The sequence below is a fragment of the Podarcis liolepis genome (assembly GCF_965112155.1).
Source record: "Podarcis liolepis genome assembly, chromosome: 6".
Taxonomy (NCBI): Eukaryota; Metazoa; Chordata; class Lepidosauria; order Squamata; family Lacertidae; genus Podarcis; species Podarcis liolepis.
In genome coordinates this window covers 42,635,804-42,655,570 of record NC_139559.1, presented here as the reverse complement: position 1 = coordinate 42,655,570, position 19,767 = coordinate 42,635,804, and the positions used below count along the sequence as shown (strand labels likewise).

General features: G+C 46.3%; 1 protein-coding gene across 6 annotated transcripts in view; it reads right to left on the bottom strand.

The window, feature by feature from the left end:
* Positions 1-19,767, bottom strand: part of ETNK2 (ethanolamine kinase 2) — a 27,285-nt gene extending 7,518 nt beyond the window's left edge. For 4 of the 6 annotated variants that reach the window (XR_014527493.1, XM_083509032.1, XM_083509033.1 and 1 more), the window contains exons 1-6: positions 19,165-19,767; positions 9,731-9,990; positions 7,397-7,534; positions 5,766-5,914; positions 5,281-5,364; positions 681-874 (exon numbers count right to left, since the gene is read on the bottom strand). Coding sequence is in view for 4 of the 6 variants with exons in the window: in XM_083509032.1 (XP_083365158.1) it covers positions 681-874; positions 5,281-5,364; positions 5,766-5,914; positions 7,397-7,534; positions 9,731-9,990; positions 19,165-19,509 (1,170 nt within the window). In the remaining 2 variants the exon portion in view is untranslated. The remainder of the gene's footprint in view (positions 1-680; positions 875-5,280; positions 5,365-5,765; positions 5,915-7,396; positions 7,535-9,730; positions 9,991-19,164) is intronic. The other 2 variants (XR_014527494.1, XM_083509031.1) reach the window with 2 other exon arrangements.

Below are 19,767 nucleotides of genomic sequence, written 5' to 3'. Positions count from 1 at the left end.
CATGGATAGCTCAGTTGGTTAGAGTGTGGTACTGATAACGCAAAGGTTGCAGGTTTGATCCCCATATGGGACAGCTACATATTCCTTCCAACTCTACCATTCAATGATTCTAAGACTCTGCAAGTGTAATGTATGGCTTTGTTTGAACCAGAAAAAAGCCAGCTGCAAAATGCACGTATTGACTTGTGCCTGTGACATCCCCAGCACAATGATCTTCTGCAAACACTAGAGCGATTTTTCCAACAGTTTTTCAAAAAATTCCACTTATCATTAAAAATATCGGAGCAATTTTGCAACAACAGCACATAAAACCATACAATTAAAACCATACAAAAAGTTTAAGAGAGACAGCAGTTAACCACTGTGGAAAGATGTAGTCTTAATTGCCTGCATTAAGCCTGATTTTTTTTGGGGGGGGGGGAATCAGCAGGAGTTTAAATGGAAGGATTCGTTGTGGAGGAAACAGACCTTTGGTGGTACAAGAAGATGAAAAAGACTGCAGAGAGGAAAAATTGTGAAAAGGGAGAGGTGAACCATTAACAGGGAGTGATGCGGCCCTCTTGAGTTGACAAAATGTAAAAGTGGCCTCAGAGATATGTGAACTGTGTGCTATCAGTATCCAGTGTCTGCTATATCCTCTCCCTCTTTCCTTGCCCTTTCTTCGTGATGCACATACTCACTAAAGCAAACTGGTTCACTTGCACATAGAGGCTCTCCAGCTCTTCTTCAGACACAGCTCCACTCTCTCCTCTGCTTTTGCTTCCTCCCCCCAGGTCCTCCTGGCCTAGTTTTTTGTAGGCCTGCAGGTAGTGCCTCAACCACTGCAGTTGGATCTCTTTGGAGGGGTACAGGCTGTAGTCCACCTCGTTCAGTCCTGGAGCAGGAGAAGGCAATTGACAGAACATGACATGGGACAGCATGGGCAGCTCAGTGGGTTCAGGATGGCTGAAAGCTAAGCCTCAAGCACAATGGTGGCAAGCACAGTGAGGTCACTGGGACACTTTGGAGGGATGCTAAGAGTTGTCTGCACTGCTGGGTCACTTGGCAGTTGAACATGGTTCCAAGCTGCAGGTGTTTTTTTAAAAGCTGCAGGTGTTAAGGTTAAAATGGAAGAAACAAACATGTTAGGAGAAGGAATTACTAACTCTCCCTATAGCTGTGTTATGTCTTGGCAGAAGTGGTTGGTCTTTGTACTCTCATTTCCTTCAAACTTTTGGTGTTGGTGTTAACCTTTAAAGCCCAGTATACCTGAAGAACTGTCTCCACCCCCATTGTTCAGCCTGGACACTGAGGTCCAGTGCTGAGGGCCTTCTGGCGGTTCCCTCACTGTGAGAAGCAAAGTTACAGGGAACCAGGCAAAGGGCTTTCTCAGCAGTGGCGCCTGCCCTGTGGAACACCCTTCCATCAGATGTCAAAGAAATAAACAACTACCGTATTTTCCAGCATATAAGACGACCCCCCAACTTTTCCAGTTAAAATATAGAGTTTGGGATATACTCGCTGTATAAGACTACACCTCTTCCAACACACACCAAATAAAAATTCAAAAAAAGAGTCTCCAGTCCGGCTCGGAAATCTGCTCCACTTCCCAGGGGGCTTCTGGGGCCAATTTTCAAGCATATTTCTGCTTCATCTAGAGAGCTTGGTGTCCTCTGATTTAATTTGCTGTCGTTTTATCCTTTGGTGGGAAGTTGCTGCAGGAGCTGCTGCTGTAGCCAGCGTATAAGACGACCCCCGACTTTTGAGAAGATTTTCCTGGGTTAAAAAGTAGTCTTATACGCCAGAAAATACAGTATATAACGTTTAGAAAACATCTGAAGGCAGCCCTGTTTAGGGAAGTTTTTACTGACTGATGTTTTAATGTATTTTTAATCTTTTGTTGGAAGCTGCCCAGAGTGGCTGGGGAAACCCAGCCAGATGGGCGGGGTAGAAATATAATAATAATAATAATAATAATAATAATAATAATAATAATAATAATTATTATTATTATTATTATTATTATTATTATTATTATTTTCTCCCCTATGCTTGGTACAAACAGTGACTGAGTATTAAGTGAGTATTTCAATCTGGCTCACATCTGTTTTGTTTTGTATAAATGCCATCAATGGTGCTCATCATGCCTATCAAATTAATATTTGTACCTCACCTTTTTGTCTAACGAGCTCAAGGTGGTGCCCATGGTTCTCTTCCTCATTTTATCCCCACAACAATCCTGTGAGGTAGGTTAGGCTGAGAGGCAATGACTGGCCCTAGATCACTCAATGAGCTTCATGGCTGAGTAGGGAATTTGAATCCTAGCCTCATAGGTCCTAGTCTGACACTCTAACCACTAAGCTGCACTGGCTCTCCTGTCTTTCTGGTTGAAAATAGGAAATAGCACAACCATTGCCTTATTAATGATATCCCCACCACCACTGAATTCAAACTGTAGTACAATAAAAAATGCAGTCGTACCTTGGAAGTCAAACGGAATCAGTTCCAGAAGTCTGTTCGACTTCCAAAACATTCAAAAACCAAAGCGCAGCTTCTGATTGGCTGCAGGAAGCTCCTGCAGCCGATCGGAAGCCGAGTAAGCCCCGTTGGATGTTCGGCTTCCAAAAATAGTTTGCAAACCGAAACAGTCACTTCCAGGTTGGTGGTGTTCCGGAGCCAAAACATTCAAGAACTAAGTCGGTCGAAAATCAAGGTACGACTGTATAAGAAATAAAAGAAGCAATAAACATACAATTGTAAAATCACAGTATGTTTAGCACAGCTCATTACAATTGCTTTAACAGGCAGAAAAATAATTAATTGGGCCACCAAGACCCTCAGCAATTTTCCCGTGGTTCATGGTGGGAGAAAGTTTGGGAAACACTGATTTACTGTATTTGTAGACAGCCAATACACAGCACAGTGGGCTACAGCACATCAACAAAATACAAGCTTCCAATTCTACAATTTTAAATAGCAGTTAAAAACAACAACTTCAAAATAACAGCCGCATTTTATTGTTGCCTCTGATTCTTGCTGTCCCCTTCTGAAACTCTTCCAGTTTGACCCTGCTTGGCTTTTATGATCCTCGTGGAAACAGAATGCAAGCTGAGATGAGAGCAGATGTAATTAGCCACACAATGATTTCCTGTCTTACATAAAAGCTCAGTTAGCAGAGAATTAATATAGAGACCTGGATAACTACATGCAGGTCCTTCCAAAGGAGCTTGCTTCTAATCCATCCTTTGAATCAGAATTACGGGGGGGGGGGTGGGGTGGAAATAATCTTTTAACAATCCCAAAGTACTAATTTTGCCATACGTTAGTACGGCTAGCCTTGTTTGCCAGAAGTTTGCCATTTTTAAAACAGAGGATGCATAGCTTTCTAGCACAAAGAGCATCCACGTAACATAAGAGAGCATCAGTACTATTCAAGACTGGACTTCGGAAAGAAAGATGGCGGAGGCAGCTGTGATGGAAAAGTTTGCTTTTGCTGGGCAGGTTTTTGTTTCTTTTTCTTTTTCCCTGCCAGCAAACGGTTAACGAATGGCAGCCTCTGATTGGCCGGGGTTCCAGGAGAGGGGGTTGAAAAGGAGAGGATTTTGAGAGACAGTTTATAGGTTGGGATAGAGGTTAGGTGATAGGGAGTGAGAGGCGAGAGAGTTGGTTCTGGATAGAAACATCCGCTCTGAGGAATATATCACAAGCTGGAGAAAGGAGTCTCTGAGCTTAGTGTGAAGGACAGCGTGTAGTGTCCTGTAAGAGTAATAGGCCAGGAATTAACTGGGAGGCTGAGGCTGAGCCAGGAGAAGTAGAAGCTGTGAGAATACAGTCTACTTAGGACTCATTCCAATCAGGAGGGAAGAGATTCTTCTACATTGAGAAGACTCCCAAACCAGTTAAGAGGGGTGTGGTGATTCCTTGGGTCTGTTACCTGGAGTACCTTAGGAGTAGGGTTGTCAAAGGGGTGTGTAACTGACAGAAAATACCACCTTGTTTAAGAACCAAAGTATTAAGCGGCAACAGCTGTGCAACAACTGAGAAAGAACTGATGTGGAATGACATTAGAATCTGAAGTATCCTATGTTTTACCCACTTTGTGTCATAAACTTCCAATGTTTAATAAAATCTTTCTTGTTTATTTGATCAAATCCTGCCCGAGACTCCAAATTATAAAGTTTTCCCTCACACAAGTCCCCCACAAGATAATCTGAGGTAGTTTGTAGGAATTTGGGTAACTGGTGCTCTGTGTGGTGGGTGCACTATATTTAAGTGAGGGCAGGCCCAACGGTGCCAGGGGGAAAAGTGACAGCAACTTGTGAAGAGGTGTGGTGGAGAGGAAACAGCTGGTGTGGCTGCACAGTGGTGATGCAGTCTGAAGGGTCCCCTGTGCCGTTACTAGTGGGTAGGGATGGCAATGTCAGTGCTGGGTGACCATGTGGCACCAGCTGCACTCTTTGCATTGGCATTATTGTTTGATCCAGGATAAAACTAGCAAAGTATAGGGAGCGGTCAGCCTACCCAAATAACCTGCAGGATTCAGTTAGCAAGCCCTACCGGTGAAAACCCATACAAGGACTTTTGACAGCACAGGGGGGATTTCTCTCTGCCTCCTCCCATCAGGCTCCCCGAAATGGTCTCAGGGTGTGTTAGGGGAACTCCAGAATTGCACGCAGAGGAAGGAGAAGGGAGATCTTTGCATCAGGCAAGCAGATATGCTTGCGCTGACAAGAGTGATGTGCTTAGCGCTACGCTGAATTCTTCCCTATACTGTCCTGGGAACAATAAAGGTGTAGATTTGCTTTACTTCTTTGACAGCCCTTCTGTAAGATTATGAAAGGAGTTTAAATAAATGAGTCCCAGTAATTTAATATATTAGACAAAAGCATTAGGCCTTAAAGGAGCAGAGGTAGTTTGTGTTACTATGAAATTAGTAAGAAAACAGATTGTGTGGGAAAGGAATGAACATCTCGATGGCGTAGACCTTTCAGACCTATGGAATGGTAAGATGTTTCTCTTGTTTTCTGGAGGGAAATTTATTGGATAACAGGTAGGCAGGTAGGCAATTCCTTTTCATGCATAAACTTAATTACTAGTGCTTGATAATGTGTGTAATAACACGATTATTTGCAAATCAGTTTTTAAAAAGCTTCAACTTATGCCTCTGAAGACAGGTAAAAATGAACTGAATGGCTATTTTCTGCTTCCATGAAGAATAAGAATGAGAAGAGAAAGCGAGTGGAGACGGAAGAAGGGAGGGAATGGGGGGCAGAGACAGCACCAAAGGTGAGTTTAACTCACCTGCAAATTCGTTAAAATGATTCCCAATGTCATATGCTTGATAGTTGTAACCGGTGTATTCATAATCTATGAACCGGACATGACCTGAAAAAGCAATGAGAGAAATAGTTGGGATTCTTGGGCAGAGTGGGTTGTAACCCACTAAGTTCTATTCAGAGTAGAACCACTGGAATTAATGGACTTTAGGCAGTCATGTCCATTATTTTCAACAGGTCCAGTGTGAGTAGGATTAACACTGTTAGCCCCAGTGGCTCTTCAAAGAAACAGGAGAGCTTCTCTGGCATTTGCATTTTGATATTTTTTCTTGTTATTAGGTCCTGAGTGCTTTGCAAAACATTAAGTATTTATTACTCCAAAAGATGTTTTCAGGACCCACTCAATTCCTGTGACTGCAGCTTGTCTTAAGTGTTGTTTTAATTTCAGAGTTTAAAATAGTTGTGGGACCCCCACCCCCAACCCGGTAACCTGCTGGTTAGGCAACAAACCTTCTGCCTTGTTGTAGATAATGTTCTTGCTCAAAAGGTCATTGTGGCAAAAGACTATTGGAGATCGAAGCTGGGAGAGATGTTCTTTCATCCACCGAATCTCTTCTTCTAACACCTCTAGGCTGGGAATGTGCACTTCCTGATGGAGACTTAGGAAGGAAAAGAAAAGGAAGCCACTTGCAGGTGCTAAACCTTTCTTAGTGCAAGGGATGAGTTTTCTAAAACTGGTAAAACAGGGTTTTCTTATTCTGGAGAAATATTTTCCTAGGACAGAGATGGAGAACTTGTGGTCCCCTATATGTTGCTGGGCTTCACTCCCATTGGCCCCAGCCAGCATGATGAATGGATTTACTAGAATTGAATCCTGTATTAGGGCCAGTGATCACTAGCTGTAAAACCTCAAACCCCCAATTGACCAAAATGAGACTGTATTACTAGTGTAGACCTTCCTTACTCGGACAAACATTGTTATATGGTCCTGAAACTTTAAACTGATATTACTAACATAAAATCTCTCTGAAGGATCAGATCATCTCCGAAGGGACTCTTGCAGCTTCTGCATGAAACCAAAGGAGGTTCTCCTTGTAGAAACAGAAAATTATTTTATGAGCTCAACTGCCTTTATTTTACTTCACTCTTTAATTTATTTGCACACTCAAGAGATTGATTATAAGCTAGTGCAGCCTGAAAGCAGCTTTTTAAGGCTCTTGATTCACCTCGGTTTTATCATGGTACATGTTACTGCAAACAGGACAATCCATAGAATTCAATGCAAGTGACCTCACATTGTGACACAAGGGTGGTCAAGTCTGCATGCCTGAAATACTCTGATTCTGGACTGCTCTCTTCCTGCTCACTAAACCCTGTTACCTTTTCAGCTTCCAACACCTCCTCCTCCCCATCTGTTCCCTCTTCTCCCTTTCATTGCCATCCTACCACCAATCCCCTGGCTCTGAGCCTTCTTCCCCTAGGGGTTCCCCATGGGGGTTCCCCAGCTGGTGCCTCCCACCACTCCTCTGCATCCAGCCAGTCCATGACACCCCCAACATTTGGAAAACCTGTGGTTTAGCTACTTAGACTCAAACCAAATGATGAATAGGCTTCTGAAGAAGTGGGAGGGTCTCCTCCTATTGTTGTGACCAGCTCCCCTCCCCATAGGTCTCCCAGAGCCTGCAGAGGTATGAAAAGGGCGTAGGAGAGTCAGACAAGGTGTCAGAGTCTCAGATTGCTTAGGAAGGACTAGGGGGAGGAGACTTAGAGAGCTTTGGGATAAAGAGTTAATTCTACTGACACCTTGTGCGTTATTGCTGACTTGTTCCTGACACCCACCCTGACAGTGGGTGTTGAATAGGCTGAGTTTTTGAAACCAGGCAGAATTGTCTCCCCCTTTATAGTTTATAGCTGCAAGAACCATTAGTTGCATCCTTTTGGCTGTGAAGTTTTAGTGGCAAAGTCTAGGATCTATTTACGACTTTGCCACTCCGCTCTGTGTTTGTGTTCTTAAAATTAGTTCCAGTGAGTTCTCTCTATTCCAGTTCTTGTGTCGTATGCTTGAAATAACTACAACATAGCAGGCCAAAGCTACCGGATAATGAATACCTTTATTAGAGATTAACTCTTGATTTCCTTACCCAGAATTAGATGCCTTTCTTGGAAACTCTGTTTTCACAATGTTAAAGTACTTGTGCAGTCTATGCCATAGGCAAGGCTTGGGAAGGCTTCCATTGGTGTGAATCCTGTGCATTTTAGCCATTTCATGGGCTACTAGCCTAAAATAAATCACAAAAGTAGAGTTGTTCAGTGGCCACACACTGCTTTTAATGGAAGCTATGGCAGCCTCTAGAAAACAGCAAAACCTGGATAAAAACTTGCAGCCAAACACCCACTTAAAATCCAGTCTGGCGTGTGAATTCAACTTCATGTAATTTGGTATCTTAACTTTAAAAGTGCTTCCTAAACCTTGTGCCCTCCAGATGTTGCTGGACAACATATGTCATCATCCCCGACCACTGTCTGAGGCTGATGGGAGCTGTGGTCCAAAACATTTGGAAGGCATCAAATTGGCAAAGGCTAGTCTAGTGACTTCTCAGAAACAGAACACTGAGTTGGAGCCAGACTTAGTCATGCTGAGAGCAGTGACGTATGAGGGGGGGTGCAGAGGCTGCGGTCCGCCTCATGTGTCATCACTGAGGGGGGGTGACAAAATGGCCAAAATATGTGTCTGGCGTGCCTGGTCCATGGGGTCACAAAGAGTTGGACACGACTAAACAACAACAACAACAGCAACGTGTTTTTAAAATAAATTTTAAAAAATTGGGCTCATGACACTTTTTTTAAAAAAACAACAACTCCTACACCCACTGTACCCCTCTTCCTATGCCACTGGTAGCTAGGTGAGGCGGGGGCCACTGGGCACCACACCGCAGGGCCTGCAGCATGCCTGAGCCACGTGTCTCTCCTTAGGGGGAGGCGGTGGGCAGATTGCCTGCAAGCTCCATGTTGCTTTTTCGAGCAGCGTGGGGCTTGCGTCTGCCCACCGCCTCATCTGCCCTACAGCTGAGAGGGAGGCTGCGGAAAGGCTCCACGCAGTGTGCCCTGCCTTGGCTCGTCCCGCCCCCACGGGTGGCTTGCTCCGCCCCCAGCTGCAGGACGCACATGTAGCACCGGGCACCTGAGCAGCTAGCTACACCGCTGGCTGAGAGTAGGCCTATTGAAATCAATGGGTCTTCAGTTAGTCACGACTATCAACTCCTATTGATCTCCATGGGGCTGCTCTAAGCATGAATAAGCCTGGATCCAACCCACTATAGCACAGGGTCATAACAACAAAGATTTCACTTTTCTTTCTTTTCTTTTTTTTGCGAAAGAAGAGCATCGCTCAAGTTTAGGGTAAGATTTGTAGTTCTATTCCTAGGGAATAATGAACAAAGGGTGCCTTTCACATATTAACAATTCTCCTCCGGTTAAGCTATCACAGGAATTCTACTGACTGCTTATTCTGATTTCAAACATGTTGCTACCTCTAAGCCTAGATTGTGGGCAACTGAGACTCTGCGCTATTGGTTCACTGTCAAACTGGATAATCCATGATACAATTAGACATTACACCACTTACCTACCTATAGGGGATCTGTACAGTGAAAAGTCATACCTCTTGTGGTCTATAAACCATGTGAAATTGCCATTAACATGGCTCAAACTGACAGTAATTTCCCTGATGCCTTCAGTCTTCTTTGCCTGCCAGTGGAGTTGCATTTCTTATTAAATGGAGGCAAAGTGGGAGAATAATTCTTGGTTCCCAAAGTGTGCAATTCCCTAGATTTCTGTCAATTCTAAATCTACAAAAGTCCAATCACCTTCTGGATACAAGACTTTGCTGAATGTGTCAAGGAGGGGAAGTTTCTTGCTCTGCTGGCTCTGGCTTACTATATTTCCAGGAAACTCAGCAAGAATATGTAAGTTCCCTTTCACCATTCATTGATGTTCAGCATATCCACACTGTGACAGCTATGTGAGAAAAAACAGGATGCTACTATATCATAGAATTATTATTTCCCCCCTGGTCCTCTCCTCTGTCTGTGAGGTCAGCCAAAGGACACAAAACTCATGATGTGTCACCGATTTCTCTCTGGTCAAGGCTACTGCCAGATCTTGTATTTCTTCAATAGAAAGAACCAACTTTGGTCACAGCTAGTTTGGTCAGTTACCCAGGCTTGTAGTTTAGTTCTCCTAGATGAACTACAAGCTGTAAACCTTAGAATAAACCCTGGTTGCAGCTCATGGTTGGAAAGCTAAGCCACAAGTCTGGGTTTGGGTAATATGCTAAACCAAACCATGACTCAAAGCACCCACAAAACACTTTGTATGTCCACCAGTGTAGAAACTCTTTCTGACAGAGAAGCAATAGGCCTCTGTTTAGAGTAGGAAATACACAACCCCCCACCTCCCATTCCACACACACACACCTGAATATATTTGGCTGTCGTATATGTTCTGGTCCCAAGGCCTTCCCTGGCATGAACTCATAGCAATAGCCATTTTCGAAGGTGCAATAGAGACTAGGGGCACAGCTGTGGTCTTGAAGCACTTGGAAATTCCTCAGCTCATTAGCACGGTCCACAATAAGCTCTGTCTTCCTGCCATAGACCCTCACCAGGACCGCATCCCCCATGTTCTCAGCTGTGAAGCAAGCCATGAGCTTGTTGGTGATGCCTTCAGTGAAGAGCTGAGTGAGAAATAGATAGAGAGGAAGTGGTTAAGTCATGGTGTAGCAGTGTCTAGAGCAGTGTTTCCCAACCTTTTTTGGGCAAAGGCACACTTGCTTGATGAAAAAAATCTCGAGGCACACCACCATTACAGCCCCGTGATGTCAGCGCGCAGCGTCACGCCGGGAGGGACGCACGAAAGTGAAAGTTTCAATTTTTTCCCCTCCCCCTTGCCGGGGAACCTCCAAGCTTTGGGGGTGGGGGGGGGAGGAGGCAGCAAAGCGAGGGACTGAGGGACGGCGGCAGCTGAGGCGGCGGCGGCTGTTGTGGTGGTGGTGGCGATAGCAGGCGGAGGAGGGGGCGGCGGCGGGGCCGAGGTGGCCGGCGGCGGCGGGGGAGGCGGCGGCGGGTGGAGCAGGAGGGCGGCCGAGGCCGGTGAGGGAGTAGGGTTGCCCGGGGCTTGAGGAGCCGTCGCCGGGAGTTGCTGCTGCTGTTGTTGCTGCTGCTGCCCGGACATGCCGGCCTCCTCCTCGTCCGCTGTCTCGCGCTCCTCCCTTTTGCGCGCGCTGCCCCGCCGCCGCCCCATTGGCTGGGTCCTGTCAGCTGATCCTGTGTTATTTCCTGTGTGTGTGTGTGAGGGGAGAATGGAGAGAGAAACCTCGGCACCACCACCGCGGAGCCGCCCCGCCTCTCGCCGCCCGACTCGCCCGCCTCCCTCCCACGGCACACCAGCCAACGTCTCGCGGCACACTAGTGTGCCGCGGAACACCGGTTGGGAAACACTGGTCTAGAGGGGTAGCTGTGCTGGTCTATGGCAGCAACAATGACAAAGGGGTGGCACCGTAAATACATATTTATAATGACACAATTTTTGGTGGCCCAGAGTCCGTTTCATTACAGCACCAAGCATAATTCTTAACAAAATAATAAACGAACCCAATCCTGACATTGCAAATGCACTAGCACAAATATTTAGTCGGATACTACCCATCATGAAAAGAAAACCTATTTAATAGCCTATAATGCTAAATAAAAAGGCCAAGTATTGTTCTTATTTTTATTAAGTATTATTATTTTTCTATGAATAGGAATAAAGTACAGACTCCATGTTTTGTGAAGAATGACACTTGTGTTTGCTTTGCCAAAAGTGCATGGAAAGAATATGTAGCTCTCAGTTTCACATATGAAAAAATGTGATACATGAGACAACCAGACCCTTCATCAACTTTACTGTCATTGATATCTAGAAATTGTTTGCGGAGCCACAGATTCTGAAACAAATAATGCTACTGATCATCTATTTAGAAGTGGGCCATGTGGAACGACAGACACATCCTTCCAAACACGGCCATTACTGCTGTTTACTGGGATGGGGCTTGGAATGGAGCAGGGCAGTGGTGAGGTCAGGGCAGTGCAATTGCAACAGCAGAGCCACCACCATCTATGTGGCAGCCCTGCCAAGGCAACTACGTGGCCACCCCACCACACCAGCCACTTCTTCAACTTTGCTTGGTTCCACCATTCAAAAGTTCTCCCTGTATGTCTTGTCTTTCCACAATTGTGTGCATTTGATCCTCAAGCTCTGGGTAGATAGAATAAAATTCAAAAAGAAGCAATTACCACTTTCCTATGCTGTCGTTTCATTAGATATTTTCGTAAATTTCACTTTTTAAGCAAGTTCACCTCCAATAACCGTCATATGAAATGAAATAAAATAAAATGCAGTGCAAAACAGTCTTCTGAAATTGCAAACCTGTATCTATAGGTACGGTATTAGGAAGATGATCATATCTAGAAATAATGGCATCAGAAATCATGCCTCAGGACAGCTCATTTACACTATTCATCAGCAAGCATCTTGTTCAGGTTGTGTGCCGGAAACCAACACAGTGGGCAACCACTCAGCTGGGCAACCTTACGCCAGTCTCTCTCTCTCTCCTCTTTCTCTGCTGTACCAACCTCACAGGGTTGTTGTGAGGATAAAATGGGAGAGGAAGATAAAAAATAGCTAAATGCAAAGGGCAGTGGGAAAAGAGAAATCAGGTTGGCAGGGCTGAGCCGCAGTAAGAGGCAGATTTGTGATGTGAACTCTTTGGAATAAGGAATCTATCTTAGATACTTTTTAGTATGCATGAGAGTCAGCAAAGGAGCTGCTATACGAAAAGGGTGGAAATGAGATGCTGATGTCACATGCTTGAGTAGTGCTGTAGTACCAGATGAAAGAAAAGATGGATTTTAGGATATCGCAGTGAGGAGCAGTTGTACTCTGATGACAACAGAGATGATGCAAGTCTGATTCTAATATTATAACTGGGTGGACCAATTAAAAAAATGATAAATAGGTTCAAAAGACTTGTAATCCAGCCTGGTTTTAGAAGGGCACCAAGGCTTACTGCATCTGAGCATCAATTTAGATTAAGTTCCTGTGCTGGGAAAAGAAAAGTGGAGCCATGAAGAAGCCAGATTTCATAACCACTCTGCATATGCCCAGTCGCTTTCCCCCCTTGCCCAGGCACTGCATTGTGCCAGTGCTGAGTGGACTGTCCTAACAGCTCACAGCAAGTACAAAGTGGGACTGTGGACATCTCTGTTTGACCTGCATGAGGGAAATCTCTGCAAAAGCAGAATTGTGGTCATGAAGGATTATTTTAAACAACCCTTGGGATACAAGCTCCATGAAATCATGGTGGGAAAGCAAAGCTGTGCAATGTAAAGAAAAAAGAAAAAAGTGCCTGTTGTGAGGAAAGCATCACTGTAGGGCAGGCAGCCTGGTGTCTTCCAGATGTTCCCAGTCAGCTTGGTCAGGGCTGATGGGAGTTGCAGTCTAAAACATTTGGAGGGCAGCAGTTGGGAGAAGGAGAGGGTGGAGAGTAAATCATGTGTGTGTGTATGCTTTATGGTTTGAATTGATACTGACATTATAAATAAAATAGTTAACAACTACAGAAGCTTTTGTTTGGACCGCCTCTGAATTTTATTTCCCTGAAGCACCAAAAGCCTTTGGTCAGCGGCTCACCAGGAGCACAGGTACTCCACCTGGCCACACCCTCACTGCCCCAGGACAATGTAAAGACTGGTCACAGTCATCTTCCAGGGAGTAAGGAGTGTGAAGCCAATCAAAGGACCATCCAACTGCTTTGGACTTTCTTCTTTTTATTTTCAAGTCAAGTGGCACAAAAACTGCATTTGATAAATAAACTTCCAACACTCAGGGGACTGCAATAGGATAAAAGGTTGATGTGACTTAATAAGATCTGGGGCACTTGGGAAGGATGCGTTTACTACTTAAGAGCCATGCCAAAGAGGGTAGAAGGAGCCCAAGGGTAATTGCATTTGATTTATTTTTATTGCATGCCACCTTGAGGATCATTTTGAATTGAAATGAAAGAACAGATTAACTGGTGGAACACTTGACAGACTGGGCAAATGCCTCCCCAATTCAGAGAAACACCCCTGAATTAGTGCAACAAGTTTGGTGCTGAACAACTTAGGACCCAAAGACATAAACAAGCTGTGAGATGTGTGGCGTTGGGAGGGCCTGATCAATGGAGATGTCTCTGATGAGGACGCGTCCCTCGTTGCTTTGACGGCTCCTCACAGATGGACAGAGGGTTTTGTTTTGCCTTCTCCCTGGCGCTTGGCTGCCTGCCTCAGCATATGGAATCCTCCCTTTTCCCAGGCTCAAAAAACAAGCTCTTGGACTTGTGTGTGCCCTCTGTGCTCCTTTGTACATGCTCATGAGGTCATTTCTAACAGGGCAGCATTAGATCCTCAGTACTTTCAGCACATCTATACATGCATCTGCTTTGGTCTTAGTGAACGGCGCACAGGGATCTGGGTTTACCTTGAGCCAAGCTCATAAAGGTTTGACCTGTTTTCATATCCTGCCTGGGTTCAGTCAGTCCTCAGGCACACAATATATGAAAAAGCTGCTTGTGTCTTCTCCACATCCCAGGATGCTAAGAAATAGGCAGGGCTTCAGCCAGGAGAAGGGAGCTGGGCTAAGTTGAGAAGACCTTAAGTCTGATCATTACTGGGAAGCAGTGGCAGTTTCCATCTAAAAAGATCAGGGTGGAGGAAGGGGAGAGCAGTTCCTTGCCAAAAGAATGCCTCAAGCAGCCACCTTTCCATATATTTTTGCAACTGTATTTCTATGTTGCCTCCATGCTGATGACATGAACTTTGGTTGTGCTTTCAATTTTTATTCTTTATTTTTGCTATAAAGCTTATGGAGGATATTTCCTGTGGACCTTAATAGGATTACTGGCATTTATCCCCACAACACTTTCCTTGCATTCCATGGTGTGAATTTTAGCCGCTTAATGGTTAATCCTCAATAACCCTCTGCAAATAGGACCCACTTCATTGTGTAACCTGCACCCTCCCCCTCCCCCAGTATCTTTAGGGTCCTTGCTGGTGCCATAGCACTGGGCCAGATCTGGAGAAGTGGGCCTAGCATGCTGTACCACCCATGGCAGTGGTATGAGCGATGGCCAGAAGGGCAAGCAAGGGGAGGGACTTTTGCAAACCTGTTCCTCCTCCCAAGCTTGATGAAGCAAGAACTGTGGTCAGTCAGAGATGCAGGTAAGTAGAAGCAGAAGGCTGGTTCCATACTGCTTTCCCCAAGATGAGGGAGTGGGCAAAACCCTTTCCCAGCAACCCAAAACTATGCAGCAGCTTGCAGCAGAGGCACTCCTCCAGTCTCTTCAACATATCCTAGGTGTGACGAGGCGAGATCATGGGTAACATCCAATGTACTCTTTCCATCAGCACCAAGATTTACACTTGTGCAATGGAACTCCCCCTCTCCTCCCCCTACATGTGTCTCCTGTCCTCCCCAAATCTGCCTCAGAGGGTTTGGGAGCAACCCCAGAACAGATTTAGGGGACATCAAAAGGGGAGAAAGTTCCATTGTACAAACATAAATCCCTGTGTTAAGGGAACAAGTTGCCTAGCACTGCTTTGGATATGTCAGGATCTGGGTGTTCTATGTATACAGGTATGTCAAGCACAAAGCTCAAATTATGGAGGAAAATACAGGAAATATCCTAAAGCTCCATTTGCTAATTTCAGTCAAAGTAAGGCTCCCTTGTAGCTTTCCAAAACAGTCCCTAAGAGGACTGTCACATAAGGTAAGGGGGTTGGGCTCCTATGCCCCTTCCCCTATAAACTGAGCAACCCTATAACATACAGACAGAATCTCTGCCCCAGAGAGCTTGCAGCCTCATCTGAAGCCTCATTCTTTCCCGACTGTTTGCAGATGACCTTTACCATTCATTTTCACACAGCTTTTTCTGTTTGATTACACTTGACAATTTATAAATTTGTAATGATCCTTCTGTCACTGACTCCCCACACTTCCTGGGAATCTGCTTGCTGAAGGCAACCAGCCAAATTGGGCATGCAAACAAATATAACAGATCCGTCTCTCTTCCTTTCAAACCCACGTTATCCTTTCCATTTGTGGGAACTCTCCAAATACACATTTGAGGTTACCTTATCCTTTTTGAGGGGTGCACAGAGAAGGGAATGGCCTGCACAGATTGCCTTTGAGCCCTTTATGGATGGAATTGGTGCTCATTGCACTCTTTCACCAAGACGGGGCTGAATATTAGGTGGCAATGCAACTGTTGCCCATTATGCTGTTTTGGGGGTCTGGACTGAGAGGAAACATCCCTCTCCCTGCTTCTGCCTGCTCAGCTGGCCTCTCTCCAGCTACTGCTGACAGAGTGATGCCAACCTGCCAAATGGGCAGGGGGGCAGAAAGTGTGTCAGTGGTCTTCCTACCAGTGGAGACTAGCAGAAGGCCCCCAAATGGACAGGGTGTGACTTAGCCAAACTAAGATTGGTTTGATCCCAAGCTCTCACAGCCTGCACCAACCACCACAGGGCCTGATTACTGTGCCAGCCTGGAGCTGGCATAGGGATCAGGCTCCATCTGCCTGCGTCCCCCTTCTGATGCCATAAGTGGCTGGGGCTGCAGCTGCAGTGCTTCCTCTGCTGCCCTGCAGAGCCTCAGAGGCAGTAATAGTAAATCTGGATGTCTGCACCCATTTGCATCTTGGTGAACTTTCTTTTAATTGGTATTTATTTCCTTCCTTTATTTATACCCCGCTTCTCCTCCAAAGAGCAGAAGGAAGCAGCCACAGCTCCTACTAGCTCCATTTCCTCCCTCACAACAACCTTGAGAGGTAGGCTAAGCTGAGAGACAGGGACTGGTTCAAGGTTACCCCAGTGGATTTCATGGTCGGGTGGAGATTTGAACCGTGGGCTTTTTAACCACTATACTACACTGGTTCTCTAATCAGCTCCATCAACAGTGGTGTAGCAAAGCAGGGATGAAACCCCAGCGCTCATTACACAGAGTGGATGATGATGTCGCCTCCTGGAGTGCTATTTGCCAATCCTCTGTATGTCAAATATATAAGCTTTTCTCAAACAGAAAGCCACCAAACAAGCCCTCAGCAAAGAAAAAGGTTAGCATGCATGGCAAAGGGTTAAACTGCCACTTTGGGGGAGAAAAAATCAAATATCTCTTTATTGAGACAGAAAATGTGTCAACAAAATAACATGTTAGCTTCTGAGCCAGTCAGAACTCTTCGATTAGGCTGGATATTAAGCAAAGGTGTGTTGGAGGGGGGAAATGAAGGGGGAAAGTAAAGGAGGAAAGCTCGCTTGACACTGAGCCACGATGCCTGCACTAAGTTCATATGCAAACCATAGTCTTAGAATGGGTGGGGCAGTGGGGGCTGCAATGAAGAGCAGCTGCATGTCAGAATCTGCCATGAAACCACTAGCAAAATTATGTCAAAAAGGCGGAAGACCAAAAAACACATGACCCAATTTCTTTTTGATATTATATTGGGGCAGGAAGCCAGAGTGGCAGATCTCTTTCCAGTCAGATGCATGAAAGTTAGCAGGGACATCCTGGAAGTCTGCAATGACCTGGTCCAGGATATGAAACTGTTGAGATACAAATGCTCATGTCATTTGCAAAGTGGGCATGATTCACATAAACACACACAATTCTTCTTCAGCTCAGATTACAATATACAAAGGGTGTTTCTCTCCCAGCCCCATGGCATTGTGAATGCAGTAACAACAACAGCCCATGTCCCAAGTATATTGGGAAATGGAGGCCTCTCAGCAAGACTTGCAGCTTATGACCATTGCCACCAGGTAGATTGAAAGGGAAGGGCTAGCGGGGCAGGACTCAGGGACTCAGGGAGTGTGTAGGGGGGGGGGAGTTTTTACATTTCTGGAACTGAGCTGGGAAATGCCTCAATTGGCTAGCCACAATTCCGAAGTGTGTTTGCCTGCCACTACTTGAAAGATAGAAAGCAAAGTGCTGAATATTGCTTATTTTATGTATTGCCTTTACATCCCACCTTTCCTCCAAGGAGCGCAGCCTCACAACAACCCTGTAAGGTTGGTTAAGCTGAGAGACAGTGAGTAGCACAAGATAACCCAGTGAGCTTTAGGGCCAAGTGGGGATTTGAAGTTTGGTCCCCCAGGTCCTGGAAACACAATACTCTAACCATTACATGACACTGGCTCTCACTCTTCTGCCTCACCCTTGGGCAGAAACAGTTTGGCAGAAAGATCCTCCCTTACGCTACACAAGGGAATACTGAATAGCTGCTAATTTTCTTCTCAGCAGAAAGGCAAAGCAAAGAGGAACAGAGTTTCTCTGTGCCTCACTGAAGCAGGGGTACAACCATGACATTCAACTACACTTCAGGAATATGGGAATAAACTCCTGTTCTTTTGAAAAGACAGGTGCAAACACACTTTGAAGTACGTAAACTCCTTGCCTAAGAGATTGGGGGATGATCAAAGCCCTCATGAAAGCACACCAGAGCATGATGTTAGTGAGGTATTGCCCTGCTTCTTCAGAAGGTGTGTCAAATGAAATGAACACAGCTTTCCCATTTTCACCAGAGCAGACTGCCCAGCATCCCAATTTTATTCAGGGAAAGTGATGGGAGTCACTAGGTTCACCTGAACAAAGTTGCACTTGTGGACATGGAGGAAGCATGCACCATTATATTTTTTGAGCCAGGGACTGTATGTTCCCCTGAGAACCAACAGAGCATAAACAGGGAATGGTAGGGTAAATATTTTTTCCACCTGGAAAAAAATACAAAACCAGTGCATGACTACCTATGAATATTTTTGGAAGCTAAATGTTTGCATTACAATATAGGCTGGCGTGAACTCCAGTGGAATTCCTTCAGGAATTTTATTCTCTACAGACTCTCCTGTTGGGGGGAATCTCAAAGCTGTAAAAGGGCCAGGCAGCTCCCTGGAATCTTGTTTCATTTGGAAGGACAGGAAATGCTTCTTGCAGGAATCCCATTTGAGTTCATCCCAGCCTATATTGTAATGCAAAGGGAAGCTTCCTAAATGTTTATACCTAGCCATGCCCTGGGGCTCTATAGGATTGTCTTTTCCACCTATGGAGTCATGCCCCACAACTGGGAAACAGGGCAGTTCATTCCATTTCTGAATTACAGATGTGAAATCTGAGTCAGAATTTCCTTGGCCTGGGCAGACACAGACAGCGACTGCCAGATCCCTCTGCTGCAAGCACTGGATCACCCACTGCCTCCTGCATGAGCCTCTCACTAAGTGGTCTTCAAGGGGATGCTCTGAGTACAGGGTGTGTCACCTGGGGACCAATTCATTATAACCACTCAGAGCATTTTTTGAGGGGTAAGGGAAGTTCCACCTTGTGTTTAGAAACCAGGAAGGGCAGAATGACAGATTCAAGACTGCAGCCTTGGGATCCATGTGCGCCTCCTTTCGTACTCCCAACTATTGACAAGGATTCTAATTCTTGCTTGACCCAGAACCATGCACGGAAAGGGTGAGGTGACTATAATAAGGCAGCAATGGGGTGGTTCTGGCAAGGGCTAACCTCCATCAAATGATCTTGTTACCCATAATGGAGAACAATGCCGGCTCCATCCTACTACCGAATGGTTCGCATCCCCAAACCAGCCTCGACCTGTTGAATGTTCCAAATTCAGGCTGGGGGCTGAAGTGCCCTTTGTGCCAAGCCTCCCGCCCCAGACGCCCCTCCAAACCCAAGCGTCACACCCCCAGCTACCCGGAGGAGAGAGAGTGTTTGGGTTTCTTTCTTTCTTTCTTTCTTTGGCCAGAAAACTCCGTGCTCTTCTGGCGTTCGGTACCTTGGTCTTAACTCGCTCGGTCTCCCATTGTGGTCTCAGCTTTCGGATCAGCTGCAGAGCCCCCGGCAGCACGTTGGTCTCATCCACCGCAATGCCGACACGCTGGATGGCCCGGTAGCTGGTGGAGACGCGCGGCGGTGGTGGTGGCGGCGGCGGCGGTTGCTGCTTCTGCTGCTCGTCCTCGTCCACTCCTTCCTCCATGCCCCGGAGGCAGCCCGGCCACAGCGCGGCTCTCTTCAGGTGCGCGGCGGCGGGCGAGTTGGGAAAGCGGAAGGAAGGCGAGCGCAGCCTGCGCCAGCAACTCCACCCCCTCCGCGACTGGAGGAGGCCGGCGAGGGAGCCCATGTGGAGGGGCTGGGAAGGGGCTGGCCGGGGAGGAGCCGGCCCCGCTCGGAATCCATGAGTCACTCGCCCGCCCGCTCCGCCCCCCGCCCCGGGGTCGGAGTGGAACAGCCGGCGCGGCCCGGATTGTGATGTCACAAGGAGGGGGTCGTTCGCCCGCTCGAGCCGGGGAGAGATGCTGCGGCCAGGGCAAGGGAGCAGGAGCGCGCCTCCTCCAAGGATGCTGCTGCGGATGCTGCAATCAGCACCAGCATCCCGCCA